At 40.1% G+C, this 22,722-nt stretch overlaps 2 protein-coding genes across 2 annotated transcripts; both read right to left on the reverse strand.

Annotated features, from left to right (window-relative positions):
* Window positions 1-631: 631 nt before the first annotated feature.
* On the reverse strand, window positions 632-8,227 carry LOC130172534 (meiotic recombination protein REC8 homolog). Its single transcript, XM_056381318.1, has 17 exons — window positions 8,067-8,227; window positions 7,045-7,113; window positions 6,817-6,959; window positions 6,661-6,736; window positions 6,458-6,578; window positions 6,246-6,327; window positions 4,909-4,976; window positions 4,719-4,794; window positions 4,473-4,593; window positions 4,206-4,389; window positions 3,138-3,330; window positions 2,607-2,788; window positions 2,442-2,484; window positions 1,975-2,059; window positions 1,766-1,855; window positions 1,518-1,627; window positions 632-1,149 (listed from the first exon to the last, which is right to left on the reverse strand). Exons 1-17 carry the CDS (start codon window positions 8,120-8,122, stop codon window positions 1,046-1,048), a joined length of 1,803 nt encoding a protein of 600 aa, XP_056237293.1. The 5' UTR covers window positions 8,123-8,227; the 3' UTR covers window positions 632-1,045.
* A 624-nt stretch (window positions 8,228-8,851) lies between these two features.
* On the reverse strand, window positions 8,852-21,413 carry setdb1b (SET domain bifurcated histone lysine methyltransferase 1b). Its single transcript, XM_056381688.1, has 25 exons — window positions 21,327-21,413; window positions 19,375-19,578; window positions 18,013-18,179; window positions 17,847-17,890; window positions 17,075-17,201; window positions 16,802-16,972; window positions 16,423-16,624; window positions 16,050-16,123; window positions 15,714-15,904; window positions 15,424-15,553; window positions 15,019-15,262; window positions 14,207-14,320; window positions 13,738-14,041; window positions 13,336-13,597; window positions 13,015-13,105; window positions 12,806-12,922; window positions 12,458-12,627; window positions 12,137-12,361; window positions 11,827-11,997; window positions 11,298-11,428; window positions 11,022-11,041; window positions 10,792-10,910; window positions 10,415-10,671; window positions 10,235-10,323; window positions 8,852-9,203 (listed from the first exon to the last, which is right to left on the reverse strand). Exons 1-25 carry the CDS (start codon window positions 21,341-21,343, stop codon window positions 9,086-9,088), a joined length of 3,759 nt encoding a protein of 1,252 aa, XP_056237663.1. The 5' UTR covers window positions 21,344-21,413; the 3' UTR covers window positions 8,852-9,085.
* Window positions 21,414-22,722: the final 1,309 nt, after the last annotated feature.

Below are 22,722 nucleotides of genomic sequence, written 5' to 3' on the forward strand. Positions count from 1 at the left end.
ATAATAAACTTTGGTCACAACCCCCTGAGAAAGTCTTCAGAGGAGAATCAAGATGTGGTCAGGGGGAGCGACGGAGGGGAGAGAAGGAGGGGATCCAGTTTCACTCAACTTACTTACTCTCCTCCTTGCACCTCCTTAACCCCTGCAATATGTTTTGCCACACCTGTCCGGCTCTGCAAGCTGCAGATGCCTTTCAATATACAGCCAATGCCTTCTTAACAGAAATTCAATTCCATTCAATTTTATTTGTGTAGCGCCAAATCATAATATACATTATCTCTCGGCACTTTAACGTGAAGAGTAGATCAATGTGATGATCAGTTATCAGATCATTAACCAATAGGGATTTAGAAGAGAGTGATCTGATATTTAATCCACATTTAATTGTCTTGTTTTTTTGGTTCTGTTATAGTAGTTGTATTCATTTTTATTAGGTTTTTATGTATAACTCCTCTTCTGTTTATTTTTGATTCAATAAATTTAGGAGGGCGGCGGGGGGGCAGACAGAGTTGCTAGGGGGTTAATGGCAGGCAACTGCACATAAGAGAAGCGCAGAGAAGTGTGTAAGACCGCCACTCTGCCTCCTGGCCTCATAACTGAGAATAAATAAATAACAATAACTGAGAGAGCTCATATAACGCTTTTAATTTGTAGTTCGTGTTTAAAGGGACACACTACTTGAACAAAGACGTAGATGAATAACATGAGGTGAGTTCATTAGAAAACTTAAAAAATATAACAAACAAAGTTAAAATCAACTGGAAGTTCATAAAGTTGATTCAGGTTATTGGTCACATTAGAAACAGGGAATAATTATGCAAAACCTGCTTAATTACATAAAAACGAAAGGTAAAATGTTTTAAAAACGTATAATTTTAAACATGTCAACACGATGCATCAATAACAAATCTTAGGAAATGATCGCTTACAAAACATTTGACTTTCATGACTACTTTGAATGTATTACATTGTTTGGATCCAGACTTTTTAACACAGAAAATGTCAGAACAGGAGGCTCATGGGGAATTGAACAACTGCATACTCATCACAAATTCAGATACTCCTCATCGTAGTTGGGTCCAGGTAATATCCAGATGTCGCCATAAGGCTCGTCCTGCTGCACACACACCTTCCTGAGCGATATAGCCTCTACACACAAGACACAAGACGTCAAGTTTAAAATAATGATTTTCTTAAAAATAATCAATGTGCTGAAAATGAACTCAACACAGAAAGATCAAAGTAGTACAAAGTGGCACACGACGAAGCAATTCAGCTACATGGTTAAATTGTTTATTTCTTAAATTTCTTTAAGTTCATAACACTTTATCATTAAAGCTTTCACTACTGACACCATATTTTCAAAGCACTGGCTTTTTCTAAGCTGAGAGTCAGATCTAATAACTCGCTGACCACATTTTGACTAAAGAGCTTCCTCAGGTGCTGATGCTGTAAAATGAACACAACTTCAAAATGAGTAATGAGATGGCTCGATGATAACTGAAACTGATCCTTACCCAGGAGCTTCTGAAAAATGTTGCTGACAGTTCTGCGGTCGACCTCTGGCGGCAGAAGAGACTGAAAGAGCATGGGTTCTATTTCACGCTCAGCCACCTCCGGCAACAACCTACACACACACACCAACACACCAGCACATAATCACGTTCTCATCTTTTAACGTATGAAAACAAAAGACTGCGAAAAGCAAACTTCTCAGCCCTGAGTTCCTACTGGTTAGTAACCGTGTTGCCTTCACTGTCATTACCCCGGAGACTCAGCTGCTGCTCCCCTCAGAAAATCATCCACCACCTCCGGGATGTCCTGCAGTGTAGAAACAGACCTGGAGATAATGGACCTGCAAACACACACACACACACACACACACACACACACACACACGCACACGCACACGCACACGCACGTAAGCATGACTGCGCTGGTACACTTCACTAATCTTTCTTTTTCTTTACTTACCCTTCTCTCTCTGATGCGTACACAGGCGAAATCTCTCGAGATACCTCCCTCTGGTCAGAGGCCTCCAACGGCAGTGTACCCAGAGCTGGACCAACACACACACACGCACACGCACACGCACGCACGCACACGCACGCACGCACACACACACACACACACACACACACACACACACACACACACAGGTTTTAGGACATTGCATTGGCTTATATTCATTCCCCGCAGGCTTGCTTTAACCTTTAATCATAAGCAATACATGCCTACCCCAACCTCTGACCTTGGCCTCACCCTCGTAAACATACAAACCATTTTAGCTCGTGCACACATTGAGGACAACAATTTTACCCCCAGTTAAACACAGACAAGCTTTCCCCAGTGAACCAGTTTAAATCCAAAATTTTTCTGTTGTCCAGTGGCTCAAGTTGTGAAGCTTTATTGTATCGGCACAGTCTGATGGTTTTCTTTACCTGAAGTGTCAAACATCTCTGATTCTGCCAAATCTGCATGGACCTGTATTCACACACAGACACACAGTTACTCATAATGTGACTTTTCCCGTCTTCTCCTTGCACAAAAATGCAACACAGAAATCTATACCCCAGCAACACAAAAAAACAAACACTCTTTCTCACCTCTTTGGGGCTGATCCCAAGTCTCTCCTCCTCTCTTTCAGCCATCTCGATCATCTCGCGCTCTCTTTCCTTTTCAGAGTCGGTGGACTCGGGCCCTCTCTCCCCAACCTGCAGGTCCGAGCCAGAGACCGGCGTGATAGTTGCAACCTGTCTCCATAGAAACTGCACCGCTTCAGGCAAGACTGCAAGGGAAAAAATAGCTTTGTGGTTTATTTTTGAAGGTTATTTGAGTCAAGTGCTTTAGCAGCAGATGCAGAGCAGAAGTCCAAGGAAAAACAGAACTAAAGGTGACTGTGTTACACTTTACATGGGTAAATCATTATAACAATTAGGAGACATTATCATCAATAAAAAATAATAACAGAAGATTAACAACCTATATTCATTCACATTTTGAATTTGCTTCCACTATTTACAGTTTTATGTCACATATTTTCTTTACAGTGAAGGAAGAAAGGAAGAAAGCAGCAGCAGAACAGCATTTATTTTTAGAATCTATTACTATATTCTTTTTACACGTGTGATACTGACAGGTGCAGGGGTTGTTGAGCAGATCAGCAACAGAGGGACCCCTGTGGGATGAAGGCGATATGAGAGGTGGAGGTCTGGTCTCGGTCTGAGGGTCGTCGATCTGCTGCTGCAGCACCTCCTGTGGGATCTGCACCTCCGGGTCGAAGAAGATCAGCTGCCTCTTCCTCCTCTTCACCTGTGGAGGGGACACGTCCTGGGCGTGGGAGAGGTGTAGGAAGTACATTTTTATTTAACTGTCCTCTACCTGTTAAATGTGTTTACTAAAATATACACTTTATTATGGGCTTTTAACCTTGTAACTAATGTTTTAATACCTTAACTAATGCTTTATTTTGGTTGTAAAGCACTAATAAGAACACATTCAGGCTAACCAAGATGAAAAAAAAATCTTCTTGTATTTTTTAGATATTTTGGGCAGCGTCTTTTTAATGGTTTATTATATTGTTGTCAGTAGAGAGATGACAGGAAGTGAGGGGGGAACGACATGCAGCAAAGTCGGGAAGTTACAGTTCATTGGTCTGTGTGTTACACCTCTATCGAGGCTATCAGAGAACCCTGCAAGAAAATCTCCTTGGCTGTTGTTTACCCTCCTCTAGCACGACACGTTTTCTTAATCTAAGGGATAAGAGATTAGATTTATGACAACAGTCCAAATAAAAAACCCTTAATTAATCATTAATTAATATTTATGATATAGCCCAACTGATACAGGCCGATACTGATATCAGCAAATAACACACAAAACACATGACATAAACAATGTCACACTAAGCTAATACGAGCTGATATATCAGCCTGGCCAAGCTCTAATTCAACTGTGACTTAATGGGTCAATAAACAGTGGAAATTCCTGATGTTTTATTTAAAAGAGAAATCAAGGGTCACACAGATGAACACCAGCTGAAGGGATTCCTCTGCACCTGACAGCCTATAAGTTGTTCTTGTTAATGGCTTATTACTGGTTAATAAATAATTAATTACTGATAAAGGTACTTACAACTTATGAAACCATTATAAAAGAAAATGGTACCATATCGTCTCTTAAGCAAAAACCACAGAACAAGGCACCTCTAACTCCAGGCTTGGTCTTTCACGCTGCCTTGCTACAGACGGTGGCGAGGGGAGGACGGGTACAGAAACGGGGGTAAGCTGGTCTGAGGGGGGTCCTGGCTTCTCCACTGGCAGATCAGGCTCTTCCTGAGGCAACAACATGGCGTCATCACTGGTAATGGTACTGGTGCGGGGCTGTAATCTGATGGAAAGGCAGAAACACAGTCAGAGGATCTGTGCGTGTTTGTGCTGGTGTTTTCACATGCATGCGTCCAGATAATTTACTCAGTAGTGGATCCTGTGAGCTCCTTCTCTCTCCTTTCCACGTCTCTCTCTCTTCTTTCCCTTTCTATCTCCCTCTCTTCCTCTCTTGGAGTCACTTTTTCTCTCAATATCTCTTCCTCTCCTGTTAGAAAAGGTTAAAGGAAGAAATGACTTCAGTATGCAAGAATCTCTCCTTCTTCCTTTTCATCCTAAAACTCTTATTGTCAGCCTTCATGGGATAAAGGAGCTCTTAGTTTTCCCACACACCTGGAAAGTGATCTGATTGAGCCAAGAGGAAGTCGAGAGTATCTGGATGCTGATCGACAAGCTCCACACCTTCAAACTAGCATTAAGAAGAGAAAAGAGAAGAAGGAAAGATGGATACAAGTGTATCTCAGTAGGCGATTTGATACAATAATGTAAATGTCTTGACATGTGCTTCTTTTTACAGCTGCACCTCTGTAATGGGGATAGCGACAGGCTCCAACTCTCTCATAGTGATGGTGTCTGGAGATGCTGTTATATCTAGGGGAAAAATAAAGAAAGAATGGATGATATTAAGTAAAAGGCACTTTCAACATTTCAGTTACACAGTCCATTGAAGCCAGCAGGAGTGGACACAACTAATCAAGCTGCAATTAAACTGCTCTCTTCTGCCAAGTAAAGCGCAGCTGCACAACACATCCTGACACCGCGGCATCAGCCTCGGCCAATTAGGAGGATGCTGTTGACGGCAGCCTGCTCTGCCCTGACCTGACCTATAGCCGTATCTCTCTGCTCCTTATTTCTGCCTGGGTTTGCACACAATGTGAGCCCTGTCTGTTCCTGTGACCTGTCTGCGTTTCAGTGCATATCACTGCACACGGCCCGACATACTGGACATATCTGGTATTATATGTCTTTCTGTAAAGCTGCATAGCTAGCATTTAATTAAAAAGGATAATCACATGATTAGGACAGGCCTTGTATGTTCTCTTGCACTGGAATGTAGATGCTTCCATTAGCATTTAAAATAGTTGTAAATCTACTGAAAAAAAGAAGCTACTTTATAGACCGTCAGCTGGAAAATCAAATTTGTAAATCTGTATCATATATTAATTGATAAACGAACAGCTGAACAAACTGATTATGACAAACAGATGATCCATTCATATTTTGAGTTTTTTAGAGGCGATGGAAGATCAGTGGAAAAGGCACAAAATTTAATCACTTTACATGGAAATAACCTGCATTATAGCTTTATTTCTGACATTTTTCTGCTGTATTAGTGACTATGAATAGTAAAAAAATATTGTGCAACAAAATTTGTACAACCTTGAACTGTTCTATAATAACATTTTGAGTGATTATCACTAAGGAACGTTTGTCATTTTTCTTGCGTGTTTTGGGAACTTGGCAGCTTTATACTTTGTAACATTGATAAAATGATGAGTTAAGACTATAGCTGAGTGTGTGCTAACAAAAAGGATCCCATGCATGTTGGGTAAAGACACTTTAAAAGGTGCTAAATGAGGAATGCATGGCTGGTCAGCAAAAATGAACCAAAATCAACCTGGACTCCAATATCTCTAAGTTCATTGTAATAATCTAATGGTCACAGTTTTTATCTATTTACATATACTGTATACATATATATTTGTTCATATTAATTTATCTGGCAGTTAATTCCTCATTTCAGAGTTGTCTTAGTTATTTTTGCTTCTAAAGTACATTCTATTTTTTACTGCTGCAATGACCCACTGCCCTGAAGAGATCATTATTTTAATATCATTACAGCGCATCAAGTCATCCTACCGCTTTCTTGTGCAACAGCAGCAGTGGGGCTGGTCAGCTCAGGATGCGCAGGGGAAGCTTCTCTCAGATAGTCCTTACCCATCTGAGAGACAGAACAGGCAGAGTTAATTGTTTTAAATTAGTGCAATTATTTTGATGATTTACAGCTTTACTTCCACTTACAAATGTATGCTAAAGGTTCATTTCCTTTTTCTTATTTTGGTATTTGCTACCTGTATCAGTGTACCAGGGCTGGGCATTGGATGCTGCAAGTGCATCACTCCAAACAAAGGGTCCAGAGCTCCTTCCGTCTCCTCCATGAGAGACAGAGCATCCGGGAAGTTCAGAGGTCGTCTGAAAGACAGCCACGAAGTACAGGAGTTACTTTGCGTTTGTAAAGACATGCGAATGTTTAAAATGTTGAGCCCGTTCTCACCTGCCCTGGTCGTCCATGTCAATCTTCATGGTCGTCCTCTGTTTCACCAGCTGGTCCACAATGGTGTGAAGTTCCTCTAGAAGGAAGCAGGGTTAAAGTCATGTACCCCTGCACTCAGCATCACTTTGATCCAGTCTGATAAAAAAATATTCTTACCCAGGAAAATAGAGCACTGGCGGTGGTAGACAACGACTACGCCATACTGGAGCTGGGACGACAGGTAGAGGGAGAAGCGAGGTCGAGGCAGACCAGTTTGAGGTGGCGGGACCCGCTCCAGCACATAGTTCATAATGTCATCACTGTACAGGACATTCGTATAGTAACTGCAGGGCTCACAGTTCAGCCAATTATAAAACCGAACTGAAAATAATTAGTATAACTTACCATGTGCTTTTAACATTCACTTTTAGGAAATCCCGTCGAGGTACTCTGATACCCTTTGTAGCAACCAACCTGAAATAGGACCAGGACACAGACACGATATTGTTTCATATTTTATTCATCAGGATACAAGAGCTAAAGGGAGATTAAGTAATCGAACCTTCGAACTGCACTAGCAGCTGGTAAAACCTGCAATCAGTTGACTCTTTCTCAGTTGGGATAAGTGTCTGATGCAACTGAAACCTCAACCACAAACCTCTCTCCTGTCTCTGCAATTAATACTGGTCTGTATCCCAGACATTTACTGTTTGAGTCATACAGAAAAACCTATTTTCGAGAAATCACTTTTAATTACCGCCATATTGAGAATGTGTTCATTTCACAGTTACTTTTTCTACATGCATTTATTTTCCTTTTATCAGAACACAGCAGCTTTTGAACTTCACCTCATCTTCAAAGCTATTGTCTTTCCTAAAAGGGACTTCGAAGTTGTTTTGTCTGCTGTGTTTGTGTTACCACATTTTAGTTATCCTCGCCACTGACGCACCTGCACCGGGGGATTTCTTTTTTTCCTTCACACATATCTATGTCTGCACCCAAAGTTTCATTTAAAAGGTGGAGCAGCTGTATTTAAATGCGGAGCCATATTATACATATTAAAGTTTGATAAAGAGTCTGTACACATTTGACATGTTTTTTCCAGGAAGGAATATAAGAACAAAACCTCTTGAGAGTAGATCTTAAAACTAGCCTATGCTTCTGTTAGCATTTACATCACTTACAATGGTGTTAACCACGTATTTTAAAGCACATTTAAACGGCCTGTTTAAACGGCATGAAATTCAACCACTTAACTCCCAAAAGAAAAACAACCCAGTTTGAAGGATTTCCCATAAATAATGAACAGTTGATTTCCCAGTGACAAAACCATATGAGCTAGCCAAAAAGAGTTGGTACTATAAAGTCACTTCACAGTAGCTAAACAATAGGTCGATCTGAAATAGTCAGATAAAATGTTTACTCACCAAATTGTAGAAAAGCATCCAGTATGATGCCTTAAAACTGTGGGGTAGTAAAACATTTTGGATTTTTTTTTTCTCCCGAAAATCAATAAAATAGCTGATCAACCTCGATAAATTACACCGATTAGTCTAGATCAGAGTAGATTGTGTCCACTGCTCGACAGTAGATGGATGTTTGTCGGTTAAAAATGATTTTAGTTTGAGACAAGCTGATTGGTCAATCCTGCTGAGAGAGACTGAGGTCACGTGAGAAAACCGCGTTATTTTCCCACCGAGCTGGAGACAGCCGCCACTTAGTGTTACCAGTATGGGTGCTTGGAGCGGCCAAAAAGGAGGAAGAAAGACATTATTTCAGCAAAAATTAATCAAATTTGATATAAGTAAACACATCATAATATTGCACATCAATGAAATCAAACTATGATAAATTTCGAAGTTACTTTACTGCATTGTTTTTATTTAACCAGGGAGCTCAGTCATAACAAACCTTTCCTATGTAGGAAATTCCAATATATATATATATATATATATATATATTTATTTATTATAACACATTCATAATTTCCTTATATTGAACATTTCTGTATTACAATACAAAATGATAATTATGCATCGGCCTACATATGAATGCTGTGGTGAAAACATCTGCCTGTATTTTATTTGACTGAATTTTTCTTTTGCGTTTTCATTATAATCTTTCCCATAACAATCAATCTGGTTCACCTTGAAATGTACCGTTTATCTTTTTAATGTCCTATACTGTTTCAAAAAAAGAGTAGGAGCATTGGTTCATTGAACAAAATCACATTTTATTCTGGGGGTAAACAAACAAGTTATGAATAAATCTGGACACACATTCATATAAAATAAATGCAAAAAAATAGCTGTAATAAAATCATAGTTCAACTTAAAAAAAACAAAACAAAACAAAAACAAAACAAAACAGAGTTACAGTGTTGAAGGGGTTCTGCTAAGTTTCCTACAGATGCAGCAGAAAGAGTCAAGTACATGTTGGCTTTGGATCACAGTAGCCTTCCTCTGCACTCGGTGGATCCACAGCAGCAGAGCAGCACTTTACCCTCCACACTGCCCACCTCATAGTTGTAGTCCCAGGTCAGCTCTGTGCCGGCCCGGATTCGCCTACACAGGGATGCAAGCAGGCAAGTCAGTGAATCAGTCAACTTAATACCATATAGACAGTGAGCCAACAGAGTGCACTGAGTAGCACTTTAATAAGTGCCTTTTTCTGGGGAGGCTAATAGTTGGATCTACTACTGCACAAAAAACGTTATTGCATGAGCTATAAATACAATGGTGTGGGGTGGAAATCCTGTATCAGTATTTATTAGATGCTTTGTGAACCAGCAAATGGCTCTTTGTCTGTAGATTAATAGGATGTGCGCCTCAGCATGTTAGAGCGGTTCGATCCCCTACTCCTCCTGTCCACACTAAACCCAGCAGCTGGTTAGGCCAGTGACTTGAATGGTTATTGGAGCCATTGGTGCGTGTCAATGGGTAGGGGAGATGCTTCAGATAAAAGCACTGTATAAATCCAGTAAACAGTAGAGGATTCATCATTCATAAATATATAAATATAAAGCTAATCTGAGCCCTAAACATGACACAGCAGTGCCCCCCTAAGGTCATCGTCAGACAACAGCATCACAAAAAAAGAAGCTGCAGCTGTCTCATTCTTTTCAATAGGCGAGTGTGTGAACAGTGGAGCTGCCAGTGCAGAGGGCATCAGGAAAAAAATGGGTCATCTGGATGGCCAAGGGGTTTAAGATGGCAAAGCCTGGCCAGCGACCTTTGTCGCAAGTCATCTCTCATCGCTCTACTCTCATGTCCTGTCAATCCTGTACTAGATCCTATTTATTAAAGGCAAAATTCCTGCATTATAACTTTCCAGAGCTGTAAAATATTTCCTGACAGTAATAAAAATCTCTGTGCAGTGTTTTGGCATCTGAAAATCCTTCTAACTCATGCATGTATAGTATAACTTAAATCTGCCCTCCAGGATCATTTGTTAATTTTTCACAGCAACCTGAAACAAATGCAGGCTGTGGCATTATTTTTGTTCAGTGAAGCTTCCTGAGGCTGCAGAGATTTACAATAACTGATAAGATGACATCAAAGAATCTGTGACAAATTTAAAATGTTTCAAAACTCACTTGCTGGCAAAGAATGCCACCCAGGGGAATCGCAAATCATGTGTGTCCACAAACACATTCTGGACAAAAAGGTTAGGACTACAGCTGTGCTGTAATACAGAGAAGAGACAAAGTGTGAGATGAACACATGGGATGGTAATTTAAATGGCATCAAATCATTATACTGCAATAGATCCTTACATTCAGGTAACGCCCAAGGTTTCCTTCTAACTTGGCATCGATGATGTAGCACGACTCTTCCCCGTCAAAGAACTGGCGGGTGTTTTTGGGAGTGTTTTCCCCGCCTCCTCCAGTCTGTCCCTGCTGCCCTGTTTTTCCTCCCTGACCACCCGGCCCACCCACACCTCCAGGTGCACCTGTTTTTACCATAAGACCATGGCTGGTCTTCAGGGCAATGCCACGTGTAGATTTAACTGCTACCTGCTTCTTAGTCACACCTGAGAACAGCAGCAACATGGAACAGAACAAAACAAAACAAAACAGGCAATACCATGTGGTCATCATCAATGTAGTGTAAACTCAAGAATTGTCACGTTCGTCCGTTCTCTTCTATTTACCTGGGGTGACTTTTTCTCTCTCCTTGTTGTCTTCAGATCCAGAGCTGATGGTCTGAACATCATCGCTGTCAGAGAGAGTCATCACATCCTGCTTCTTCCCCGTTTCTGGCTTCACTGGACTGTGAGAAACACAAAATAAACTTACAGTGAAACATAGATGATATTGTTGATCACTAAAGTGCAAATCTATTGTAAAATAAAATACATTTCCAAGACCAAGTACAACACACCTCTTGCTGTCTCCGGATTCCTGTGATGGAAAAGAGAAAAAGGTTCAGGATCATCATTCAAGAAAATCATACTACAAAATCTCCTTAAATAAAAACCACCTTTTACTCCTAACAAAAGATCACATATCTACAACGAGAGTTGTGATGAGCAGGAGGATTATCATCTTTATTTTTTATTTCTGTATGAGACACAGTATGCAGTTATTTTAAAAAGGCTGTGAACACAGAGCTCAGTTCCATGTAACATTATTCTTTCGTTATCTTCTCTTTACTCACCTTCTTCAGCCCCTGGCTTGTTAACCAGGAAGCCACTTTGCTTTTCCCCGTTTCCTCTGGTATGGACGGTGGCTTCTCGTCATCGGTTCCCCTGGCTGAGGCACTCAGTCCATCTTTACTGTCTTGACTCCCTGGGGCAGGAAGGAGAGACGTGTGAGAAAAGCACACTTGAATGTCAAGGTATTAAATGCTAAAAATAAAGTCATCAAAAAATTACAATTCAATCAATTAGATGGTTTATTGTCCAAAATTATAATAATAATAAAAAAAAAAAGATCAGGGCTCAACAATCTTAATATTTTATAGTTGCTCATTTTGTCTTACCAAAAGTAAAATATTACACCAGCTGTGTTGCAGTGAGGTGAAGCAACAGACTCTATGATGCTGGGATTTAGTCAGATGATGGAAAAGGCTTTAATAAAGTCCTATAGCAGTTATGCTAGATTTAATCACCCATTAATCTGTATTTAACACACCCTCAACCACTCTGCCCCCCTCTGAGTTTAAGTTAAAGACGCAGCCTGCTCACCTTCCTTGTTGCCCTTGACCTGACCACGTGTGGTGTAACTCCTCCACACAGAGCTGGAGCTGTAGTAGTTCTCCTTAACAAACGTGTCATCTGAACTGTCGCTTTCGTCTTCACTCTTCGAGTCTTTGTCATCGTCGTCATTGCTGTCGTCTGATGAGCTTGAGCTTTGGGCTTTGACAGAAGAACAAACACTTGAAAAATCATGTGGAGAACGGAGAAGATAAACAGTCAGCTAAGGTCAAGAAAGCAAATCCTGCTGAGAATCTGCCCACGTCTACTAGAGATTTCTAACCTTTGGATTTAGACTCACCCTTCCTGGGCGGTCGCCCCACAGGGTTAGATGATACTAAAGCAGATGGTTGGATTTTGATCCTGGCAATGTCCACACCGCTTCCCTCACTGTCCGAACAGTGAGCCTCGCTCTCATAGCCCTCCTTGAAGTTCTCCACACTCTCTATATGATCCAGATTAGCAAAATACTCGTCACCCATTTCTAGACCCTCTTTGTCTGCAAAGTCGTCCGTCAAGATTTTACCTGGTGAAGTGGAGGAAAAAAAGGGAGAGGAATAAGTCACTTTGTAATCAGGTCATCTGCTGTTGACCCTAACAGAAGTCTGTTCCCTTTCCTCACCAGCATAGATGCAGACAAAAGAGCCCTTCGCCACATCATCCAGACAGCGGATGCCCCAACCTTTGTTCTGGGTCTTGAAGAGCTGGAGACGCACCTGCAGGCCGTGCTGAACAAGCCGGTTGGTGCACATCTGAACACAACATTTGCATCGCTTATTGCACTCGTAGATTCTGAGAGAGAAGAAGAGATAATGGCCTCTGAGACAAGACAACCAAATGAGCCGTTACATTCAACAGTAATTATCTTCTTATGAGGTTATGAGGGGTGAGAAAACGAGTTAGTCTCTCTGTCGAGTGCACCACAAGTGGGAAGTGCTCTGGTTCAGTATGTGTGTACTGAATGTCTGACCCTGTGGGAAGGCACTCCTCTAATCGTTTGTGCAAAAATCCGGCGTTTGGGTTGATCTGCCCCCCCGGTGTACAACCTGTAGCCTGAAGGGTCAGCTGGTGGCACGAACATTTGGACCTGTAATTAAGACACAAAGACACAACTTCAGAATATTATCGTCGGAAGAAACCTGAAAAAACGATGAGGTGTGGATGAGCAGCTTCACTAACTTGTCTCGACAGCCGTCAGTACAATCACACCCAACTAGGAAGTCTGAACTGGTGTTGATGAATACTCCATCTTCAGGAATACGCTCTTTACCTTGAAGAGAGGAAAAAGAAATAGATAAGCCTTTAGGGGTCATTTGCTCCACTGTGATTAATGAAAATGGATTTTTGGTAATAATTTGTGATTTATTTATATTTTCTATATTTATTCATTTATTGTGTATTGTACAAAAAGTTGGAAGGATGAAAAAATATCTTGTAGTCTAATCCTGGCACAAGCACAAATGAATCTCTCCTTTATCATTATTTCAATGATATCCTTACTGTAGTCTACTTTAGGAGGCGGGGTGGAATCAATCTCATTGACACAGGAAAGTGGGATGTCCTCCTTTCCACCAGTGATGTCTGGAATGTAATAGAACGGCCTCTGTGGCTGGAAGGGCCGGTCCACAAGTACGTAGGGGTCTAGACAGAACATCTCTAAGAATATAAAGTCACAGCGCGTCTGGAAGAGGTAGTGCTGGATCTCTGCCATGTTACGCAGACAGAGTCCACATGGAGCCTTGTAAATCACGTGGAAGGACATCTGAGATGGGGACAGGTAAAAGACAAGAGTTTTACAATTTAGTTTTCCGTTTATAGTGCCAGAAAGGTAATGGGAAATTAAACTAAAGCGATAAATTTATATATTTTAGTGTCCACAGCTGTGTTGCTGTTCACGTTTACCTTGCGGTTGACTTTGCGTCGTCCAGTCATGCGCCTGAAATCGTACAGTAACGGTGTGAGGAGGGGGTTTTTTCCTCTGTGCATGTCAGGTTTAGCAGGTCGGATACGATTCAAGCAGGCAGGCTGACACGTGTGAGCCAGGTAGAAGATGCGGTCTGTCGGGGCGCGATAGGAGGGCTGATGGGGGATCGTGGCCATCGCGTGGGTCATGGAAGGCGGGGCAGGAGCCAGAGTTGGCAGCTGTCTTTGATACGATTGTGTGAAAGTGGGCATAGGAGTATTTGGGGCATTCAACAGTCTTATACTATGGATTGACAAACAGAAGACAAAGAGAAAGAGATACGGTCAGAAAGACCAGTTAGGTTTAAAAACATCACATGTCTAAGACAAGATCACATTCTACAGCGCTCTTCTTTTCTTGTGTATTATAAGCAGCAGGTTATAAGGTCATACAATAAAGTGAACTCACCTCGGCAGGTTGCTGGGACTGGGGGAAAGAGCCTGCATGACTTTAGAGGCATGTGTGCCTCCCACGCCAGGGACAAACGGAGAAGTACTCTTCTTCGCCATCTGATGTTTATTGCTTGAAGATAGCAAGGAGAGAAAAAAATACTATCAATAATCAATATCAGATCTTCTTACATCCTGTCAAATCGCCTTGGTTTCCAGCAGCACTGATCAATATCTTTTCACTATTAAAGCATAAAAGTAACGTGTAATAAGAGAGTTGTTGCTTAAGCCCACAGAGACTTATCACTTGGCCATGGTTTTCCTCTCAGATCTACAGAGCCTGTTTGAATAAGCTCATGGTTTTTAATTTCATGGTTTTCAACCTCCATCAGGATTTGGTGGAGCTAAAAGAGAGAGTGAATATAGTGCTTAAATTCATCAGAAACACGACTCCAAATGAATGCAAATGTTGCTAACAAGTTCGTCACAACTTCATGAGGCGATATATGTCAATGTTTTCTCTTCAGTTTGTTGCTAGAAGTGGCCAAAAGCAAGGTAGCAGCTGTGTCAGTGCAGTATCTCAAATGAATGAAAGAAAATCCTTCCATTCTTGCAAGGTCATCTTCTTCTTGGTGTCTGTTTTGGTCACTGTCTAGATATTGTATAAAACCAAGGATGAAGCTTTAACTGAGCCTTTGAGAAGGCAGCCCTTAGCCAGAGATTATTCCATCAAAAGGTGAGTTCTTCCTCTGCATCAGCTTTTTTTGTAAGGTATACACCTTTAAACAAAGTGGCAATAGGAGTGTCAGAGGTTTAGTAAGCATCACTCACTCGACACGTGGAGGTTGTACAGGATGTACAGGCTGAGGGCTTTGTTGGGTTTGTTGTGTTTGTTGGGGCTGTGGGGGTTGTGGACGCTGTTGATGCTGTTGATGTTGTTGATGTTGTTGATGTTGTTGATTTTGTGGTGTCTGTGAAGGCTGACTCAGTGTGGCCTGCGGCGTTTTGGCAGGAGAAGCTCCAACATGTCCGTCACTTGTGTACTGAACCACTGGGCCTTTACTCCTCAACGCCCCTAGAAATGAACAGCAAGAAATAAAGAAAAAATTAAATGTCTAAAAACACACAATATGTCTGTATTAAAATGTCAAATCATAGTGGCTGAAATGTTTTTTTGACCCAAATTAACTGTGCAAAGTTAAAACAAGTAGTACAACAGTACAATGTGTACATTACCCATATTAGGTCGTGTCCTCTGCTGGCCAGCCAGCTTCTTCTCCTGAGTGTTGGCTGTGGTCATCTTCAGGTTGAACATTGGCTCCAACCTGGTGGAACCTCTATAGATCCACTCACTCCTCTTATCATCCTGCTCAAACGACACGAGAAGATAATTCTCTGTCAAACGCTGGAATCATAAGTAAAATATCATCCAGTACATTTCTTTATAATTGATGTGGATCCTGGCAATGAACACATCGTTTGTTACAGCTATCTAGCCCCCCCCCCAAGTTCTGATGCAGACATACCAAGAAGAGGATCTTGACCAAGCTGCCATCCACCTCCTCCACTTTGCTCTTCCACCAGGTTCCCTCCCACTCTGTCTTGATTATCTGGCCGACCTTTAAGAGCACCATAGGCCTGCTGGGATAGGCAGTGATGTACTCCTCGATGAAGTCTCGACATGATCCGTCCTCTATGTCTTCCCAAGTACGCTTTACTGTGAAAACAAGAATTATCTCATTCTTTTATTGATCAGTTTACCACAAATTGGCACTTTTTATGTAAAATTACTTCAAAGTAGAATATACTGGGTTTTATGGATTACAAAAAGGAAGGAGAAGATAAGAGAACTGTGCACTTACATGGTCGGCAAACAGGATAGAGCTCAGGTAGTGTCACATATGAAGCATAACCATCATCAAAGAATATTAGAAACCTAAAACACATACAACAAAGATATCAACTAGAGCCTGACCAACTAGCTTGTCAGAGATATATCAGTATTTGCAAATACTGTATACTTGAATTACATAGTTTAACCACTGGTGAGCAGAAACCGATGTATTTTGAAGTGCATACACAATTCTTTAATAACTAAATGTAATGGTTCAAATTGTTTATGCATGTATGCACATGTGAAAGAAAATGAATGTTGAATTATCTGATTTTTTTTACTCTGAAATACTGATATTGGCCCCCCATTAGTTTCCCCATTCTTTAGCTTTGTCCACCCACCTCATGCGGTTTTTGTTGTTCGGCATTTCTGCTACTATTCCAGCATAGAGCCACACCAGGTTTCCGTCCTTGTACTTGGCCACTACACGGGCTCCGACATACAGACTCTCCAGGGTGGGGTTATAGTCGAAAGCCACATGATTTCCAGACAGCAGACTCTTTCCTTTATCAAACTTCACTTTATACTTGAATATACCATTTCCTGAATATGGACAGAGGGTGAGTAGTTTCAATGACAGAGAAGAACGAGAAAGTTCAAGCATAAACTACACACAGTTGATAATAATAAAAATAGTCAAGCTGTATCTTGAACGTTTAACATCACTTTAAAGTAACACTAAAGAACCTAAAAGAAGACATTAATGTTCAGGTCACACACCAACAGGGTTGATAGCAACGAGGGTGCCTCTGTGCCAGGTCTTGGTGCGTTTCTTTCCCAGAATGCTCATCCCGACTCTGAGCTCATCCTCTGCCATATTTGGGTTTGGCTGGGCCATGGACTGAGATGAAACCTGTGACACAAACACTGCTGGAACAGAACCCTGAATACCTGGAGGGTAGACAAGCCACACACACAGTTTTAGTGTCAAATATATACTACTCTCACACAGGTATGATGTATCTGACAATCCTAGGGATTGTGTGTGCTCACCTGACTGGGATGGAGGGTGTCCTGGAGATCGAAGCAATTGAGTACCTGGTGAAGGCTTGTTGACCATTTGGACCAACTTCTGCACCTGATGAGAGGTTTTCTGTAGAGCTGCAGAGGCCTCTTTTAACTGGCAAAACAAATAAACAGGAAATAACTCATCATCTGCACATAGTGAGCAGTCAGTGTTTCCTCTTATCTTTGTGATGCCAAACCCACAATATCTATTGTTTCAATGGTAAGCATTTCACAAGTCTGTCTCACAAAGCAGCTGTCCGTGTCTGACTCAGGGAGTAGACCAAGGATTTGTCATGTCAACATGCAAAATATCTTGCATGCTATTATATGATTTTCTCAATGATTTCTTCAACATTTCAGGAAATTATTTTTATAATAATAATTTATAATAATAATTTATTTTCAACAAACTTAGAGAAATAAGAATGCATCTACAGGTTATTACTTCCATGTAATTCTGAACATAGGAACACATACCACATGCTTTCATTAATGTAATGCTCCTTAATTGTTGGGGGTTTTTTTGCACCTATAATATCTTCCAGTATCACAGATCAAGTTTCAATAAAAGGTTTGTATATTATTCATTCATTCATTCATTCATTGGTATATATATTTTCTGCTTGGCCCAGAGACTGCATCATTATGGTAGACAATCTACAGTATCAGTAGTACAACAATAAACACACACGTTAAAATGAACATCTGGGAATGAAGAGGAAATACAGATCAATATAATAAAACTGCTTTCTCTCACCACTGGATCTTTGCTTGTAGTGACAGGCTTCTTTGGAGGAACCACTGAAACATTGTGAAGAACAAGAGAAATCAAGAGAGAAAAAAAAAAAAAAACTAATTTCTTCCTGCCATTTTATAGTAGCATTGAATGATAAATGTTCTCATATGAAAAATACAAAACTTACAACAGCCAACAGCAATGACATCATCGTCATCATCGTCGTCTATTTCAATAACCTCAGAGGACAACACCCCTCCTCCACCGCCCTCATCCTCTGAGCTGCTCTCTCGGTAAACAAGACCATTCTTTTGGTAAGTTGCCTTTACCAGCTTCTCACACTCCACTATGGACCTGAGGAAGAGTGAGGCAGAAAATGTCAGCCTGTAACCTTTACTGTACAACTGGGAATCCAACAGTCTGGTCCAGTGGCTCTATACTGGCACTGCTTCTGACCCTATAGTTGAGGTTTTAGTCACAGAAAACCCTGGTAGCATGTTACCTTCCATAAGAATGATTGCAATCAGTTACATGCAGTGCGGTTTACAGATTTTAAATTAGAGGAAAAGTATCAGATTGGTCCTTTGTATTTGGAAAATGTTCTGAGATGAGGATTTCAGAATTGGTATTATTAGAGAAAAAATGTTGGACCTGTGTATCTCCATGTACAAACCGCCATCACACGTTGAACCCACAACATTCTTGTGATCTGTTATTTGGTCTCTATTATGAGAAATTAACATAAAGATAGTGTAATCATTTGCAGAGCTGCAATTAGCAATCGTTATTTCATTATCAATCATAATCAATAATCATTTTGTCTATAAAATGTCAGAAAACCATGATAAATATCAAATATGATGTTCCACAGCACAAGATGATGTATTCAAATGTCATGTTTTGTCTCACCCACAGTCCAAAAATCCAAAGCTATTGAGTTTACTATCATGTGTGACAAATAGATTAAAATTCTCGCAAACAATTGCTCAATTATCAAATTGGTTGCTAGTTTATTATCTGCCAATTAATTAATTGAGTAATTGTTGCAGCACTAATCATCTTTTCCACCAGGAGAGAGAGAGAGATCTGTTGGATATTGTGTATGCTAAATCCTTGGCTCCATGTGGCTTGGCTACCTAATGCATTTTCCATGTTTTGCTTGGGCTGATTCAACATCTGGTTTAAACACAACAATCAAAACAATTGTTCTATAGACGCCCAAAGTGCTGTCAAAGCACCTGCAAGTTCTGGACAGTGGTTCTGTAAGCGTTGACTTTTAGTGTTTCTCAACATTACAGACTCCCCTTTTTGCATCGTACTACCTTAACGATTCAATGAATGGCATGTAGTTCCAAAAAGTACCACAATTATCCACATAGTTCCCATGCTAAGAACCAATAAGACATAAACATTAATCAATAAATAATAAACACTCACATAAAGAAAGTTGTAGGTATACAATTGGGTTGTAGACCTATATAAATACTGTTTAATGGCTAAAAATATACTTCACTTAATTAACTAAATAAACAGGTTAATTCGTACTCACTGGCTGGCATCACTGAGAAGCATCTCTGTCATCGCCTCATCCTTCTCTTTCTGCTCCACCCATTTTTTGAGCTCTGTCAGCTGAGCCTTTTTCTTCTGCACAATTTCGCTCTTCTCCACAGCCTCTTCAATCCACTTCTTCAGCTCATCCAGAGAAACGCCCAGTTCTTCCTCCAGACTGGAGTCCCAGCCCTCCACCTCCATCCTGAAGAGAGACAGACAGACAGAAACGATACATGTAAACATCATTTGAAATGTCTACACATAAATCTTGATAGGAAAGGATGTTGTATCTGGCCTTAATCAGATCAAATCATTTGCTGGTTAAAGATTCTTAAATGTGAGAATTCACTTATTTTTTTCCTATGTCATGTTGTGGTACATGAAATATCTTTGGGAACTAAGTGTTGGCCACATACTGTAGGTAAATATGCAGAGAAATAAGCACACATTCATACAGGACTTTTGCCTATTGAAAAAAAATTGGTTGGCAGTTGTCATCTTTGCTTTTTTTGACCAAGCACCCAATCATTTAGTTTGAATAAATCTGTTGGCAAATCCATACAGAAAATATTCATTAGTTGCAGCTATGGCTCAGCTACAGTTCAATAACAGATTATTTGCCTTTTATATGAAGCATGTTGAGATTACATTTGTTTTTTAATCATGTTATGGCTTTGAAAAATTCTTTCATCCAAATGAATGACATGAGAAAATCATAATTAAAAACTAACAACATCCGTTTTTGAAGCTTTCTTATACACATTCAAAGAGTTTGTTCTGATTGGACACACAACATAGAAACACAATTCATTGTTTTACACATCAACATAAACTCTGCATATATTTGTCATATTGTGATATATGCTGACGTGTCTATTTGGTGCACCTAATTAAAACTAATGCAGTCTTCAATAAAACCCAAGTTCATGACCTTTTATATATGTATATATATATATATATATATATATATATATATATATATATTGAAGATAAGTTAAACACCTTACCTTTATGACACAATACAGTTCAGCAGCACTAAAAACTACACCCTGTATTACACTGTATTCATTTTATTTAGGTGTACCTAATAAACTGACAACTGAATGTGTATTTGTATACACTGTCCTATACATCACGCAAATCCCATAAAAATGCATACTAATGTCTTTCAAATCCACATAATCTCCAAACATAAACAATAAACAATTAGTTAATGTCTGATCATGTGTCAACCCAGCAGTGCAGCTTTTCAGTGCAGCTAAGAGGTTTTCAGATTTACTGATTCTACCTTATTTGTGTGATGATACAATACATGCTCCTCTGTGGTGGAAACACTGGATCGCTACCTTTAAAGCATCAATGCGTGCAATGCAAGCTTGTGAGATGATCTAGTGTGAAGCTAGTCTGCAGGTTGAGACCTTGCACCATGGACAGGACTGACACATTTGTACAAACCAATTTTTCCATCTAAGCAAAATATATTGAGCGCCCTCTCACACAAAGGCTGACAATTATAAATATTATCTATTTAATATAAAACTATGAGCCGGTGTAATTAGTTTGAATGCAGCTGCAGAGCATGCATTTGAGGGTATCCTGCTACTGGTTAGCACAACAAAGGGCAACTTGAAAGCCAAAATTCCGTTAATCCCATGATAACCTCCAGGCTAACAGAGTAACTGCTAACTTAACCATCTACAGCTTCATTGGCACTTTATTGAGACACATTCTGGGCAAACATGGGAGCTAAAAGATAACAAACTGAGGTTTCATACACGGGAAGCAGGCTAGCATGTTAGCCTAGCATTAGCATTAGAAAATGTCCCTACTGCTGACTGACTGATGCAGGTATCTAGAAAACAAACAACCTTGTGTCCTCTGGTATTTCTCCCAAAGACACATGAGACGGCACAAGTAAAACTCAATTTAGCAACAGCAATCATCACTCACCCCTCACTGCTTTCCATCTTGTCCACCAGCAAATATGAGGTTAGCAAGCTAATACTATGTTGCTAGCTACAATGAGGGGCGCATGCTCTGCAGCCCAGCGTATTCGAAGAGGGCGGTGTTATGAAGCGCTTTTAGATTTTGTGAAAGAATAAAGGTTTCCGCCCACCCGGGTTATCCGTTTAATTGAAAGAACCCTGCTGCACATCCAGGACAGTGGCACCCAAATTTCTAATCATTTATCTAATACTTCCATGGCCAAGGATACTGAAATAAACCCACCCCAATTAATTGGCAGTATTAACTAATGTTAGTGCTATTTGTTGTTTAGCACATATTAACTCAACCAAGCTCTACAATACTGCATATGGGGCTTAATTAAAATGAACAGTGGGGACATTAATTAACCAACTGCCCCTTTTAAATACACTTTCTGATGAGGTTCTTAACTCCAGGAACTCACAGAATGTGTCAATCAATCTGTCGCCAGTGTTGGATTTATTACTGTAAGTGTCTGCTTTATTTCCCATAAACTACCAAAATTCCCTAAAGTGAGTGAGTAATTACGAAGGTTTCATTCATTGATTCATTATAGGAGCAGTAGGTGTAATTTTGTTGCTCTAAAGGTGTTTAATGCAGGCTTTGAAACCATATTGTAGCACTGGAGTAAACAAAAAGACACTGAAACATTTTTTAGTGGTTAAACAATTGGCTTTAATAAACTGTGGTGTTACTTTTTCAAGACTGTGTTTAAGGCAGTTCTGTGACTTATTTTGGCACTTTATGCATTGTTTCTAGCCAACAGTTTTAAATTACTATTAATTAGTAATTACTATTCACTGATTCACTGAGAACCACTGCCTTAGAAGATGATTGAGGGAGCAGATAAACTCATGATACTTAGGCTACCTAACTCTGCCTCTATGCAAAGACCCATTGCCGATGAATTACTGACACGTACGAGGTATAAGGTTGATTTAATTTGCTCAATAACAAGCAACTTGCATGAAAGTTTCCACAAATGCTTCAAAACACTGTGACAAAATTTGGGGAAAAGAACAGAACATCTGTTTTGTATTATAGTTCAAACATTGAGAACTTGGAAACATCTGCACTCTATTAGCGTGGAAGGGAGGGCATTTGCCTCTGTCTGTATCAAGCAGCACTTATTCCAATGTAAAATTTGCACTGATGAATAGACCACATATAATCTTTGTAATCACCTGAGGGTTTTCAGTTTCTTCAGTTCTAATCAAAAGCTTGGCTTTTTGTTTAAAGATTTAAAAAATCCTAAGTAATAGAAATGAGCATCTCAAATATCTTTCTTGATATAATTGGAACCTGATGTTTGACCATTTTGCATTGTGGGATGTGTATGAATAAAATAACAATCTAAGAA

Source organism: Seriola aureovittata, chromosome 7 (genome assembly GCF_021018895.1).
Source record: "Seriola aureovittata isolate HTS-2021-v1 ecotype China chromosome 7, ASM2101889v1, whole genome shotgun sequence".
In the NCBI taxonomy this organism is placed as follows: domain Eukaryota; kingdom Metazoa; phylum Chordata; class Actinopteri; order Carangiformes; family Carangidae; genus Seriola; species Seriola aureovittata.

Excerpts from the sequence above, each read along its gene's own strand:
- setdb1b (XM_056381688.1), bottom strand. Across the intron at positions 16,124-16,422 it reads AACAACAAAAACCGCATGAG|GTTTCTAATATTCTTTGATG; the intron begins GTGGGTGGACAA and ends TATGTGTTTTAG. Across the intron at positions 15,263-15,423 it reads GAGGACACGACCTAATATGG|GGGCGTTGAGGAGTAAAGGC; the intron begins GTAATGTACACA and ends GTTCATTTCTAG.
- LOC130172534 (XM_056381318.1), bottom strand. The coding sequence starts at position 8,122 with ATGTTTTACTACCCCACAGTTTTAAGGCATCATACTGGATGCTTTTCT. Across the intron at positions 3,331-4,205 it reads GACCAAGCCTGGAGTTAGAG|GACGTGTCCCCTCCACAGGT; the intron begins GTGCCTTGTTCT and ends TCCCACGCCCAG. Across the intron at positions 2,060-2,441 it reads AGAGATGTTTGACACTTCAG|CTCTGGGTACACTGCCGTTG; the intron begins GTAAAGAAAACC and ends GTGTTGGTCCAG.